This window comes from Phocoena phocoena, chromosome 6 (genome assembly GCF_963924675.1).
Source record: "Phocoena phocoena chromosome 6, mPhoPho1.1, whole genome shotgun sequence".
Taxonomy (NCBI): Eukaryota; Metazoa; Chordata; class Mammalia; order Artiodactyla; family Phocoenidae; genus Phocoena; species Phocoena phocoena.
The window spans coordinates 105747254-105763135 of NC_089224.1; the positions used below are offsets into that span (position 1 = coordinate 105747254).

At 38.3% G+C, this 15882-nt stretch overlaps 1 protein-coding gene across 3 annotated transcripts in view; it reads right to left on the reverse strand.

The window, feature by feature from the left end:
- Positions 1-15882, reverse strand: part of MAPKAP1 (MAPK associated protein 1) — a 229787-nt gene that overhangs the window by 198919 nt on the left and 14986 nt on the right. For 2 of the 3 annotated variants that reach the window (XM_065878526.1, XM_065878525.1), the window contains exons 1-2: positions 3352-3610; positions 794-883 (exon numbers count right to left, since the gene is read on the reverse strand). In XM_065878526.1, coding sequence (XP_065734598.1) covers positions 794-883; positions 3352-3610 — 349 coding nt within the window. Of the gene's footprint in view, positions 1-793; positions 884-3351; positions 3680-15882 lie in introns of those variants that run through there. The other variant, XM_065878524.1, reaches the window with a different exon arrangement.

The window sequence follows — 15882 nt, forward strand, 5'->3', positions numbered from 1 at the left end:
CAGCACTAGGTAGGTGCTGCTGTTAAAGTGATAATCATTAATATTACTGGTTTCATAAATATTATGTAGCAAAGGAGTCAGTCAACGAAAATTGATTGGACATATATTATATGCCAGAGTGGTAGTGGGAGGTGCTAAGAAGATATAAAAGACAACTGCAGACATTTATTTCAAAGGAAGAAAAAAAAAAGTCTAGGAAACATGATAAAACATTAGAAAATATTTTAATAGCATTCTATTTTGTACTTTCTTAAAAAGTCTTCTCTCCTTGCTGAGATTGAAGCTTTGAAAATATATAAGACAGCCAGCTTTTTAATGTATCAATACATACCACATGAACACATACTGCAAATGCTAATACCAGCAACATAATGGTCTGTAAGCTAAAGGAAAAGAATTAGCATATATGCAAAAACGATTGTTACTGGGGCTAATGAGGCAAGGGCAAGTCTAGGTTAGAACTGCCAGGTGGGATCTACAATCCAGAGGCCCATCCAAATCATAGGTACACCTTGGCTCTAAGAACAAGGTACTAGTACAACAGTTTCTACAAAATATGCCCTGTACTCATCAATTCTTGTGATCCAGGAGAAGGAGTGGCCAAAAATACAAGACCTAAAGAACACACAGCTTCAGCAGGCCAAGGCACCCAAGTGAAAGAGTTCAAAGCTTAAAACACAGAGGTATCTGCCTAGAGGATTTAAAAGGATGAATTAAAATTAAAAGCTCTTATATAATAATATAAACTAAATATATAAATCTCAAATTAACAATTAAAATTATTTCAATTTACCTGATTGCTTAGAATTTCTTTCTTTCCACTGAATATTTTTGCATTTGATCTGGTTTTGTCTCTCTTTTCGGAGTCGTTCTAATCTTTGAGCTTGAAAAGAAATATTATAACTATAAGTTTGTCAATGAAAGTTTACTATAAACAAAGACATAATTAACTACCTTTATATGAATAAAGATGTTTTATATTGCATATGTAGGGAAAAAGTCATAAAATTTTAAAGGTGGCACCCCTGAAAAGCAAATACCAACAAAAACATGAAAATATTCTTGATTTATAATTGAAATTAGAGGATATAAAACATTAATAGAGATCATAAAGATAGTATTAACATGGAAGAGAATAATAAAATGTGAAAACTTCTGTGATTAATATGACATTTCATTATATAAATCATTAATAACGGTCTTAAAGGAATTTTAATGCACAAATGAACTGAAGTGAATATTACATTACAGGAATAAAATTACTGTTATGAATTACTCTACCCGTTTCAAAAATTAAAGATAAATGAACTCAGACTAGACTATTAAAGTTTTAAATATAAAATCCTTTATCTAAAAATCATGAAAATTATAAAATGTCAAAGCTATATAAATTAGCATAGCTTTCCTTCAGTGGGCTGAAACAGTTTATAGGTAGTAAAATAAATGATTTGTATCTTTGTAACATTAGTCAAATCTTAAAAAGAACAATTTTTCTTATACAAAATTTTAAGATATGCTGAAAGGATTAAAAAGTAAATTCCCTGGTTGCTAAGATACCTCACAATCCTAATTAATTATTAGCATCCAAGTACTAGCTTAAGAAATTCCAACAACAATAACAAAAGCATCATCTAAAATTGTGCATTTGTGATTATATTACCACTGGCTGATCAACCTTCAAAAGTCAGTGAACTGATCTTTTAAAGAAATACTGTCCAGCATATATTAACAACTGCTGCACACGGGGACTACAATGGAAAAGAAAGTCACAACTGATGTCACCTCTCCAAATTAGTTTCCTCTTGCTAATCTTCAACTTCCTATCCTGGCACAACGCTAATACAATAAATAAATAAAATAAAGTTTTCTTGCAACCATTTCCAAGATAGGAAAGCTTACATTCCTGCCTTAGCCCTGTGGTAGGGAAACACTGAAACTAATCTTGCCAGAAAATTAAACTATGCTGGCAAAAGCATTCTGACAATGTCACTATATCTAACCAAATTCCACGGAAGAAAAATACATTCAATTGCAATTAATAAATGTGAAGGGTACAGCAAAGTAATATAATCATAAAGCTCTCAATTTAGTGGCATTCTCCTACTGAAATCCATTCAACCTGTCATAAAAGATATCATCTCAATAACTTGCAAGGAAGTCAGTTTCAACTAGAGAACCGAGAATCAATGGTTCTAAATTATATTCAAACCTTCACTCAAATCCTATTTTGATAAAAGTTCCTTTAGATATTGGGAAATGCTATTAATTATTTTCATCACAAGAGCAAATTATTCTTTGTAGATGTCACAGAATGCTGAATTCTGAACCAAAACCTTAACATGCTTTGCACTGTGAATTGTATCCTGCTCTACCTGCAGTACTCCTTTACATACATTTTACATTTGGACTGTGAAAATAAACATATAAATATTTTCAATGTTCTACTATATATCCTGCCATTACTTTTCCTGGGAGTTAGCAGGTTATTGCTACTGATTAGGAGATTATATTTTTTGATTGTCTAAAAAAAATAAATTATTTTGTAGAATACCCTGTCATATTTGAACAACTAGATTATAAAGTCTAAATAATTTATTTAAGTAAAGGACTTGGTTTATCACATTGCCCTTGAAATGCTCCCAAAAAACTTAAGCTGGAAAAGGGGAATGATAAGTGTTTCAAAGCTAACGACTAAACAGACATATGCTAAAGTTGAGCATTTTCAAGCCACAATTATCAAAGGGTAGAGATCAACTAAATAAAGGTAATGTATCAAAAACAGGGGCACCTTTTCTAATCTCACACCCAGTGTAGGAATTCCTACTAAAAGCAGGCCTAACAAATATTCAGTAGTCTCCCTCCGAACCCCATACCCCGCTACAATTCCTCCAGGGCAAGAACTGTCTCGGGCAGCAGCACCCTTGGCTGGTCAGCTCTCTGTATTAAAGTTTCTTTATCATGTCAACCTGAAATCTGCCTCCAGGTAGTCTGTCTACTGGGAATAATGTTGCTCTGTGAAGATACACAAAACAGTCCACTTCCCTCTCTACAGTCACTTTTTAGAAACAGAACGCTTCTCTCATAGCCAACTTTTTCACCTATTCTTCCTCTGTCTGCTTCCTTATCCCTCTTCTGTCTACCTCCTTCTAACAGCATCACTCCAGAGACTCTCTCCATTCACAGTCGCAGAGATGGAGAGATTGCTTAGACTCACTGTTAGTGTAATACACGCACATTCCTGTTAATGCACAGTAACTTTCCCCATTAAACCCATGCCAACATTATGCATTATTCTATAAGATTGTTTACTGATTTAAAGCTCAGAAGACATGACTAAAAGGCAATGTTTACCTGTATTTGAGCGTCTTCTAATACCAAAGTCCCAACTTGAGGTAATATCGACTGACTGGGCATATACATAGCCCTGAGTCTCACCATTGCTTCCCTGAATTTCTGACCCACTGTCTCCAGGCATTGAAGGAGGATGAATCTTCTCTAGGTCAACATCATGATCAATGAGAACCATCTCACACATTCCTGTGTCATCACTGGTCACATGTGACTGTCGAATATGAGCTAGAATGATAGTTGGATTGTCCAAGAAGGCCATCCTTTCTGTGGGCCAATTTCCTTAAAAGGCTATTTTCTTCTCTTCATATTGTTTCACGGGCTCACCTACCTAGAAACACGATGTACACAGCAACATTTAAGAATAAGGCAGAAAATGAATCATTTTTCAAACAAATTCAATGTGGTAAAATGCTACCTTGAAAATCAACATTTGTCCCTGTAGTTAGGAGCTTAAAAGGATTAAGTCCAAGCTGAAAGGAAATCCTTATAAGCTCTAGGGGCTACCACTCTAGTCAATGAGATCTCCATGGTATCAGAGAAGATGGCTTACTCTTTTACAAAACAAGTAACAGTAACTCCTTAGGCCATTCAAAGTACATAACCACTGTTAAAACAATAAATTTTCCTTTCTTTCTCCCTTCATTCCCATGCAGTCTTCTCATTACTTTATAAGGTCATGGGGAACAAGCTGTATTTTCCTCAAATGATGTGCTAAAGCATGAAACTGTATTTCAGTTTACATTTCCCCCTCCTGCCATATGGTTGTGAAATGTCTAAAAGGGCACAGACAATGCTTCCTGGGTTACCAGGAATTTTACAAAAACGGACCACCAAAGTAATTTTGTTCAATAAATACATTTTCTTTCCTTCTGATTTAAGATAGTATTGTGCTTTTAAAATAAAACTTATTAATCAAACTTGTCGGCTACCAGATTAATTTCTTATTTTAGAAACCTAATTATAAGAACTGCTTCCTGAATCCTGTTAAAACTGTAACAATGTTTATTCTGGGAACAAAATGGTACCTCCTCAGTTAAATGGGAATACTCAACAAAGAAAATATTACAGAATAGTAGTTAGGAACCTAAGGGCCTATAGGCAGAACTGGGTTCAAATCCTGGCCCTATCACTTGCTAGCTATGTGATCTTGGTCAAAATAATTTTAACCTCAGTGAGCCTGTTTTCTTTCTTCATTTGTGAAATGGGGATTGCAGGGAAGAAAGGATATATAGAAGATTAGGTAGGTAAAATGCTCAAAAGAACAGCTGGTACGTAATTTAAAATTAGCTGTTATTAGTAATGATGATGCTGATGGTAAAAATATCATTACCAACTTCAGTTTTCAATTCTTGTTTAAAATAATCCTAAAATATATCAACAATTTATCCTTCTATTGTTAAGTTCACAGCAGGTAAAATAAGTGCGTGCTTCCTTTGTAACAGAGGACTCTGCAGGTCATCTGGGTTACCTTCCTGCTCCTCTAAAACCATTATGAAGTGCAAGCAATGTGAACGGTAGACTGAATATGTTCCTAGGAACAGTCCTAGAAGATATTTATTTTTAGAAAGACCTAGAACACCAGATTTTCTTGTCATTTGTTTCTTCTAGAAATGGAACATAGGGGGAAACCTAGTTAAAAAATCATTATAGCTAACTGAAGTTTTTAAATTTTTTGTCTGGCAACATATCCTTCTATTAACCTCACCTGGTGGATCGTAAAGATACTGAGATTAAGAGTAAGTTTGACTAAGGAGCATCTCTGATCAAGTGAATTACATTAATTTTCATTTTTTCCCTTAAATATTCACTAAGTACTTATTTTACACTGAAGCTAATAGGAAATGCAAAGGTGAGTAAGGTATGCCTGAGTCAAAAAGTTTATACCCTAATATAGACTTAGTATATTTCCTAATATCATGGGATTCTTCTAAGTGTCAAATATCTGAGACATTTAGTTGCAGAAACAATAATGTCAGCCCACCACTTTAAGTATATTAATCAGAAAAAAATTACAGAAATAAAGGGAAGCATTTAAGTTTCACTTGTAAAAATAAGTTCTTATATAACCACAAAGACGTATACAACCATAGATTTAGTTATGACAATATTTGTTTTGTAACAGAACCATGGAATCACAGATCAACAGATCTACAAACATCTTTGTAGCAATCACGACAAGCATCTTCCCCATGAAAGTGAGGCAACTAGGCACCAGCATAGGGGCAGGTGTTTTCAGCTTCATATTGATTAGTTCTCCCCTGCAAAAACAAGGGCTTTCAGTGAGAAGCCACATATTTAATGGGTGTTCTGGCACCAAAAAGTCAAAGGACAAAGCGGCAAAACTATACTGGGGTACCTTCAACAGAATCTTTTTCAGGAAAATGAACCTGTTCCATCACCTCTTATGAAGAAAAGTTATGGGCAAACACTTCTGAAGGCACATACCAACTCCCTAACTATCCTAACAGAACAGAAGCCCCCAAAACGCCCTAACATGAGCAGATGCCTTCTCTATTAGTACACTATGACTTCATACAGTGAGGAATCACTCAACAAATATTATTCACTTCCAGTTCTGACAGGGAACTCCCACAGGGCTGCCCTGGGAAACATGTTTTCCACCTCCTATGATGTACTTGAGGATTCAGACTGGAAGTTCCACAAGGACAGGGGCCATAATACCATATCCTTTCTGGCAACAAAGAATCTTACACACAGCTGGAATTCAATAAATGTTGCTATCTGACTTCCAAGGACTACACAATTTTGTTTCAGAGATAAGTCATATATGAGCATGTCGTGTGTAGGTGTGATTATAAAGAAAGAATTGCTTTTTAAAAAAATTAATACAGGCACAAGAGCTTCTCTACAATGTGCCCTTCAAAACTGTCACCCTTCAAAATTGTCACTATCAACTTATGCCAAAACTACTTTTCACAACCAAAAGAATACGTTTTAAATCACTTGGACAGTAGCAAATTATCATTTGAAGGTAGATTTGATTTCTAAAACAAAGATATTCCAAACAGACAAAAAAGCAAGTTATTTTCTCTGATCAGTTGTGCAAAGGTCAAAGATCTTTAAAACCAAATGCTGGCAGGGGTTCAGAGAAATGGGCACTCTTGTGCACTATAAGAGGAAATGAAAATTGGGACTTTTTAGAGGGTAATTTGGTAGTATATATCAAAGTGTAAAACATGAATACCCTTTGGACAGCCCCACTTCTAGGATCTGCTCTAAGGAAATAACTGCAAAAATATTTATCTCAGGATTGTAGTACTGAAGATCTGAAAGTAACCTAAATATCCATCAACACTGCATATGCCAGGACACATACATACAACGGAATACTACACAGTAATTAAAAATACTTGGTAAAGAATGGATAAACAAAATGTGGTAAACACATAACAATGGAAAGTTATTGAGCCTTAAAAAGTAAGAAAATTCTAAGACATGCTACAACATGGATGAACCGTAAGGACATTACGCTAAATGAAATAAGCTAGTCAGAAAAGGACAAATGCTTCATGACTCCACTTATATGAGGTACCTAGAGTAGTCAGATCCATAGAGACGGAAAGTAGAATAGTCTTTGCCAGGGGCTGGGGGGAGGGGAGAATTGGGAAGTAAGTGTTTAATAGGTATGTGTCAGTTTGGGAAGATGGAAAAGTTCTAGAGATAAATGGTATTAATGGCACATCAATGTGAATGTGCTTAATGCCACTGAATTGTATACTTAAAAATGGTTAGGGGGCTTCCCTGGTGGCACAGTGGTTGAGAGTCCGCCTGCCGATGCAGGGGACGCGGGTTCATGCCCCGGTCTGGGAAGATCCCACATGCCGCGGAGCGGCTGGGCCCGTGAGCCATGGCCACTGAGCCTACGCGTCCGGAGCCTGTGCTCCGCAACGGAAGAGGCCACAACAGTGAGAGGCCCGCGTACCTCAAAAAAAAAAAAAAAAAAAAAAGGTTAAAATGGTAAATTTTATGTTGTACATACTTTACCACAATTTTTTAATGTCTGTTAAATGCCAGATTAAACAAATTTAAATAGGCTTTTTTCTTGCTGTTTAATTACAGCACTTCTCAAAGTTTTTAAACTACTAATGTATTATATATTGTGAATCTCGAAGAGGGGGTAATCTAGTAACGTAATATATTCCAAATTCCAAACTTATTTGATCCCTAAACATTTTTTCCTCTAGAAACACTAAAACATATCAATGTATAACTGAGTTTCACAGACATGGTTTAGAGATGATGCTCTTCACTTTTACAAATGGCCTTGAATGCCTTCCCTGAACGTCACCAATTCTTGACTCTCCGAGACAGTCAATGCTTTTTAATATATACCATTAAGCTATCAGATAAACAATAATTAGATTGTTAGTAGATGTCCTACTTTTCAGATTTTCCCACTTTCTAACTCCAGGTTCCTCAAAGCATAAAGATTTGTTTTACTAAAAATGGAAGCAGGGATTTCCCTGGTAGTCCAGTGGTTGAGAATCTGCCTGCCAATGCAGGGGACACAGGTTCAAGCCCTGGTGTGGGAAGATCCCACATGCCACAGAGCAACTAAGCCCGTGCGCCGCAACTACTAAGCCTGTGTGCTCTAGAGCCCGTGAGCCACAACTACTAAGCCCGCATGCCACAACTACTGAAGCCCGGATGCCTAGAGCCTATGCTCCACAGCAAAAGAAGCCCCCGCTCGCTGCAACTAGAGAAAGCTTGCACGCAGCGCAGCAACAAAGACCCAACACGGCCAGAAAAAAAAAAAGGAAGCAAAAGGGACAACCACAGAGAGTGAGTGGGAGGATAGTAAGAGATGTCCCAAAATGACATGGCCATTTTTAATGTACTGGATGGTCTCCTTTCATACTTCACTCATTCATTCATTCAACAAATATTTATTAAGTTCCTACTGTATGCTAAGTGTGGTTCCAGGTGCAACTTGGATGCTATTACCACTTCACATAACCATTTGATTTGTGTTCACTAATGATCATGTAACCTACCTGTGGTAACTTGAAGCACGTCCTAACAGGGGAGTAAATTTTTAGTAGGCTTAAATGGGTATCAAGTCTTAATATAAGTATATTCTTAATAATAACTTTATATACATACACCCTCCAAACTTTATTTGCAATGTATTATAAAAAAAACAAAAACAAAAGCATAAGGTACAAGACAGTAAAAAAGTAGATGGGCAAAGGGGAAGTAACTTAATATGAATCCATAAGCCAGTGCATGCCATGTACATTTTCTGCAGGTAGAATGGAGAATCCCAGAAGCAAAAAGCAATGATAATAACCTTAACTTATTATAAAAGCTAGACTTGTTGTTCCCTTTTTACATGGATTAATTCATATAATTCTCAAAATAACCCCGTAAGATGGTAACTATTTTTACCCCCATTTTATAGATGAAAAAACTGAGGCAAAGTAAGAAACCTGCCCAAACCCAGACAGCTAATAAGTAAATAGAACCAAGTAAATAGAACCAATAAACCCAAGAGCTTGGGATCTTAACCACTCTATAGCCTCTCAAAACAAAGAGGAACAAAAACTACAACAGCTATAATAAACATGATTTTTAAAAATCCTGTTGTTGAGTTCCAGAGCCTGAGAGAAATTTGTGGGTCCTTGTGAAAGATGTAAGACAGTAAATGTGTTATGCAGTAGACTAGACCCTTAGCCTTCCCTCCACTAATGCAACAGTGATTTGTACAACAGCAAGAAAGAAGCAGCACACTTAATAATTGTTCAAAACTAAAAATCATAAAATTTTACACATGAAATGAACTCCAGAGATCATCTACTTGTTGACCTGAAACCACAGAGAAGGGTTTACTTTAAATCCCCAGTTAGGTCTAAGTATCTTTCTGAAAATCCCTAGAAATTCATGCAACTTCAGCTACAAAGTCCATACCTAAAATATTGTCTCTTTAAATAACCCCACCAGAAGCAAATGCGCCCTCCTTATACTTCTTCACTCCCTAAGGACCTGAGATAGTAACGTGACTTCAAATGCTCAAGTCCAGCCAGTGGTTGTTCCTGGACTTTCAAAACACTACACACTCACTTCCCTCTGCCAGACAGACTTCAAGCTGCCCTCACCTGCAATCTGTGAAAACTTGTCTGAATAAGCAACAGCCTGGGGCTTCTCAAAGGTCTGCAAACTCCCAATCAAAAATTACTGCTGCCCCATCAATGTGTCATATAAATGTTGGCATGTTAATTGTGTATTTATAAGATTGGTAATGGTTAGTTAATTTACCTGCCACACTATCATTGTACTTGAAATGATTTAAAGTCTGCTGAGGGAGTTAACAACATGTAACAGCAGATGCAAGATTTTTTTTTTTTTAACCTTTCCACACTGTACCCCGACTTCATGCTATTAGCATTAGGCAAGTTGAACCTGATTCCTACACAAGATTCCTTAAGAATGTTATAGAAGCACTCACATTTATTTTGCACAACAAGAAATGATCACAAGTTAGAAAAACAAAGCCTTTTTATTATGTACATTTATAAAAACCAACAGACCCTGTTTTTTACTAAGATTTCAAAGTTCTTTGATCTAATTAAAGTTCAGAATTCATAACCCCTGGAGTTAGAAAATAAGTGAAATGACCATTAAAATAAAATGCACTTTATTGATTTTAAATCTCTTTTTCTAACTCTCTCCAATTTAACTCTAAATTAAATACTCATTTATTTTTTAGAAGAGTAAAATTGAGCCACTTTTTCCCCTCGGGGAATTAAAATCTTCTCCATGTGAATATGCCTAATTTAATTAAACAGTAAATAGTGAGACCTTATATCTGGAGAGCTTAATTTTTCCCTTCACATTTTTATTTCTATACTTTGACTAAAAGTACTTACTAGACCAAATTACAACAACAGAAAACAAATGCTTGTATCTTCTTTCGAATAATATGGAATTCATTCACTAAACATCATTGAGAACTAGGCACTGGGACTCCTACAAAAAGGTACATGAACACTGGCCTGCATCCTCCAGAGGCTTACAGGCTTCAGCAGATGAGCTATGTCGTGTACATACATAACAGTAATATAAGGCAATATACTACCCATCAAATAAGACACTAAGACAATATATTTTCCAAGAGACAAAAAAGTTACAGAAGGCTTTAGGAAGGAAGAAGGTGGCATTTAAGGATGGGCAGGCTTTCATTGGCAAAAACACAAGGAGGACAGTAACAGATGACAATTACTGAGCTTCTTACTATCAGCTGTACTTTTCATGTAACAACATATTTCATCCTTACTACCACCCCAGAAAGTAGGTATTACTATTACCCCCATTTTATAGATTATTAAAAAAATTAAGGCTTAAAGGCATTAAGTAACTTGCCCAAGGTCACTTGGTAGATTTTTGAGTCTTTGCAGCTCCTCCCATCACTGCGCTCACTTGTAATTTGCTGTGACCAACAGAATGTAGTTGAAGTAATGTGGGACTGCTGAATCTCGGTCTCAAGAGACTTTGCAGCTTCTGCTACAGCCTTCTTTGGACCATATGTGAATCATGGGAAGAAGCTCGGGATAAAAGACCAAATGCAGAGAGGCTCAGCCATCGATCAGTCCAGCTACTGTGATGCCACCCCCCACCGTGAGTGACTGAGGCCATCTGGGACCAGCCAGACCCTCACCAATCTACCAGGAGACCAGGTCTCCTCTCCTATCAAATGTCTCCTGTGGACAGAGGGAAAGGGACCCTGGCCCTTGATTTTTCTTTCCTTGTACCACTAACCTCCACCTGAAATGTCTCTGAATCTTACCATCTGCCAAGATCCAGTTAAAGGGAGACTGGTACAGTACAGGGCCCCTCAAACTTGTCCACGGACACACCTGAAGGGCAGAGGAGAGTAACCATAAATCAAGGTAAGAGAGAACCCAGGGGGAGCCACGTAAAGCAACATGCTGTAAGAAATTTATTTTTAGAATTCATTCATATTTTGCATTCTATCCTATAACATACTGAACCTGTATTTGTTTTAATAGAAAAAAATATTTTACCTTTGAATATAGTCACTAAAACTGATAGTCCAGGAAGATGTGCCTTGCTTACTTTGTGGCTTCCAGGACCGACTGGCACATACTGAGATTCTCACAACCCCATTTTGAACAGCAAGGTCTACTGGAAAAACACAGACTTTGGTGTCAGAAATACCTGATTTTCTGAAGGTAAAATGGTCCTTTATCAATGGATAACTCAAGATCTAAATATTGCTCAAAATGTTTCCTATGACAAGTATGGAGAACAACCATAATAAATAATAACACCAAACTATATATAAAGTTCTAAGCACAACTTAGACTAAAATCAATATTATAAAGCAGTTATTACAAAACAATCAGTATTTCCAGCGTTTTGAAATACTTGTTTATTATGTGAAATTATTGTTATTAGCAATAGCTGTGAAACTTCAGATAACCTAACTACCCACCACCTCCACAACTCCAAAGCTGCCATCATTTCTGGCTGTTACAAGAAATCTGCCAGTTTGGTGCAATGTAGCCCTAAATTATTTTTCCAATGGGTATTGTCTCTCTGAGATAACAGATTTGATTGACACTTGTTATGATAAACAAATAATTTTAGGTTTTACTTTAAGATTCCAGGTAAAAATGTTTATAGTTTTACCTAAAGAAATGAATAATGCCAAAGAAACTAGACTGCTTCTCCATGTGAAATTACCAGTGTAAGAGCTGAAACCATAAGTAACACTCAACCGCTACCATTCATTGATTTCATTCGACAAATATTTATAAAGCACTTACGATGTGCCAGGCACCAGAGACATAATGCTGAGCAAAAAAATTTGAAAATACCTGGCTACTGCCTCCATGGAGCTAAAAGTACATAGGGCAGTCAACATTTTAATATGGCTCCAGAAATTCTTCTCTTGATATCCATGCCTCTGTGTTATTCCCTCGAGTGTGGGTGGAACCTGACTTGCTTCTAGCCAAGAGCATAGCAAAAGTGATGGAAGAGTCATTCCCTTGATGACTTTGTTACATAAGACTTCATCCTAAGCAACCCGGGAGAGAGATTTTAAGCCAGAGATTTTCCTGCCAGTATTGAAAAGCAAACAGCCATGTTATGGAATTACAAGGCAAGAATCTGAGAGCAGCCTCTAGGAGATGAGAGTGTTCACAGCCAACAGGTAACAAGAAAATGGGGACCTTAGGCTGGAGTCCACTGACACCTTAATTTCATCCCTTTGAAACCTTCAGCAGAAAACCCAGCTGAGGGAATTCACTGGCTGTCCAGAGGTTAGGACTCCACGCTTCCACTGCTGGGGGCCTGGCTTCAATCCCCTGTCAGGGAACTAAAATCCCACAAGCTGCGTGGTGCAGCCAAAGAAAAAAGAAAGAAAGAGAAAAAAAAAAAAAAAAGAAAACCTAGCTGAAGCCATGACTCCTGACCCACTGAGAGATAATAAATTTGTGTTGTTTTAAGCCACTAAGTTTGCGGTAATTTGTTGGGCAACAGAAATGAAAATAGTGCAGGAAAACAGCCTAAGCCCCTTCACTTTCACATACATTTAGGACTCTTTACAACCCAGTTTCATTCATCTGCCCCTTCTCCCCAGAAGGCAACTCCCAAGAGTATTCTGAACACAATCTAGCCTTTGGTAATGAGACTTCCTTTGTGTGAGATGTACCTTTATCCTCCAATACAAACCTTCTTCTTCTAAGTCCAACTCAAATATTTCTTCTTCTGTGAACCCTTCTCCAATTCCCAGGGTCCAAACTGTTTTTTTTTTTAATATATAAATTAATTTATTTATTTTTGGCTGTGTTGGGTCTTTGTTGCTGTGTTGGGTCTTTGTTGCTGTGCGCAGGCTTTCTCTAGTTGTGGCGAGCGGGAGCTACTCTTCATTGCACTGCACGGGCTTCTCACTGCAGTGGCTTCTCTTGTTGTGGAGCATGGGCTCTAGGCGCACGGGCTTCAGTAGTTGTGGCGCTTGGGCTTAGTTGCTCCGTGACATGTGGGATCTTCCCGGACCAGAGCTTGAACCCGTGTCCCCTGCCTTGGCAGGTGGATTCTTAACCACTGTGCCACCAGGGAAGCCCCGCAAACTGTTTTTCTTTGTTTTGTTTTGTTTTTTTGCGGTAAGCGGTCCTCTCACTGTCGTGGCCTCTCCCGTTGCGGAGCACAAGCTCCGGACGCGCAGGCTCAGTGGCCATGGCTCACGGGCCTAGCCGCTCCGTGGCACGTGGGATCTTGACGGACTGGGGCACAAACCCATGTCCCCTGCATTGGCAGGCAGACTCTCACCCACTGTGCCACCAGGGAAGCCCCCGCAAACTGTTTTTCTTTGTTTTGTTTTGTTTTTTTGCGGTAAGCGGGCCTCTCACTGTCGTGGCCTCTCCCGTTGCGGAGCACAAGCTCCGGACGCGCAGGCTCAGCGGCCATGGCTCACGGGCCTAGCTGCTCCGTGGCATGTGGGATCTTGACGGACTGGGGCACGAACCCATGTCCCCTGCATCGGCAGGCAGACTCTCAACCACTGCGCCACCAGGGAAGCCCCCACAAACTGTTTTAAAAGCACTTTATTTCTACCTTTAATACAGTTAGTTGTATGAATACCGTGTTTAAGGAATTGCCAATTTCAAATTTTTTAATGCCAAGGATGCTGCTAAACATCATACAATGCACAGGACAGCACCCACAACGAAGACTTATACCCCCCAAAATGTCAATATCAATAATGCGGAGGTTGAGAAACCTTGCAGTGATGTGTTGTTTGAAGCCACTAAATCTGTGGTAATTTCCAACCCCCGAATGGTTTCATTAATACCAAGATTAATACATACATATACAACTTTGCTACTAAAATCTATGCTCAAATCTTCGAAGGTGCTAAACAAAGTTCAATTCCTAGCATCTGTTTTCTGAAATTTTATCCTACCCTATGGAGAACCACAGCTCAAATTGCTACAATAAAGACAAGTTACATTCCTCCAAACTTATAACTTGATCTGAAGACTGTCACCTGGCCTCCTCCTACTCATTCTTCTAAATCCAGATCAATGGTCAATTCTCTCGGGAAACCTCCCTGATGAATCCCACAGACCAGGTTAGCTGCTCCCATGTGGTCCCACTGTACTGCACTTCATCACTACTTCTACCAAATAATTAATCCAGCACATTGCCTGTTAGTAATAGGTGCTAAGTGTTTGTTGAACTTATTCATTCAACAAATACTTGTTGAATGCCTCCTGTGTGCCAGGCACTATTCTAGATGCAGAGAGTACAGCAGAAAACAAAGCAGACAGAAAGTCCTGCCCTCATGGAGTTCACATTCTAATGAAGGAGACAAACAAAATAGAGAATTAAATTATACAATAAGTTAGAAATGCTATGGAGAAAAGTAGCACAGAAAAGAGAGCTAAGGCATGCTAGGTAGGTGGAGCCACAGCTGCAATTGTAAATAAAGCAGTCAAGGGATGCTTCACTGAGAAGGTGACATTTGAGAGTTAACCCTTGAAGATGAAAGAACAAGCCATATGGATTTCTGAGGGAAGCGTGTTGCCAAGCAGGGGAAGTATGCCTGGCACTAAGTATCAAGGAGCCCAGCAAAGAAGCAAGTAGTAGAGGATGAGGTCTGAAGAGTGGGGAAAAGTGAGTAGAGCCTTACAGGCAATTCTAAGCACTTTGCTTTAATTACAAGTAGAAAGGAGAATCACCGGAAGACTGTGAGCAGCAATATGATCTAACTCACATTTTAAAAAGTACCTCTCTGGGGACTTCCCCGGTGGCGCAGTAGTTAAGACTCCGAGCTCCCAATGCAGGGGGCCTGGGTTCAATCCCTGGTCGGGGTACTAGATCCCACATGCATGCCACAACTAAGTTTGCATGCCGCAAGTAAGGAGCCCTTGAGCCACAACTAAAGGAGCCCTCAAGCAGCAACTAAGGGGCCCACCTGCTGCAACTAAGACCCAGCGCAACCAAATAAATAAATATTTTTTTAAATAATAAAAAATAAAAGTATCTCTCTGGCTGCTTTGTTAAGGAATGAATAAATGAATGAATGAATAAACAAAGAAACTAATCACACTTAAAAAAAATAATAATGACCATCTGTATGTTGGTTTTCTCTTCTAAACTCTCAACTCCTTAAGCACACTGTCTTAATCATCACTGTACTGCCAGTTTCTAGTAGAAAGTGGCTGGCATCCAGCAAGGGCTCAGTGTGCAATAAACAGACAAAACAAATCTTTCCTGTTCCCAAAGGGTGGCGCCATGATTTTCAAAAACAAAAAAGGGCCCTTATCCATGGTGCTGGTGCAGTAGATAGCTCTCCTGCTACAGTCTAAGATTTATTTTCCTTTTACTGTCTCCTCAATATTTGAAGTTTGCTTAACCAAGTAGAAGATTTCAATAGTTATGTTTCCACTTACCTGGCTCTCAGGTTAACCACATCATCAATTGAGGGAAGCAACATAGTTTACTGCAAGCACCACTCAGGAAACCTGACTTCCAATTCCCTAATTA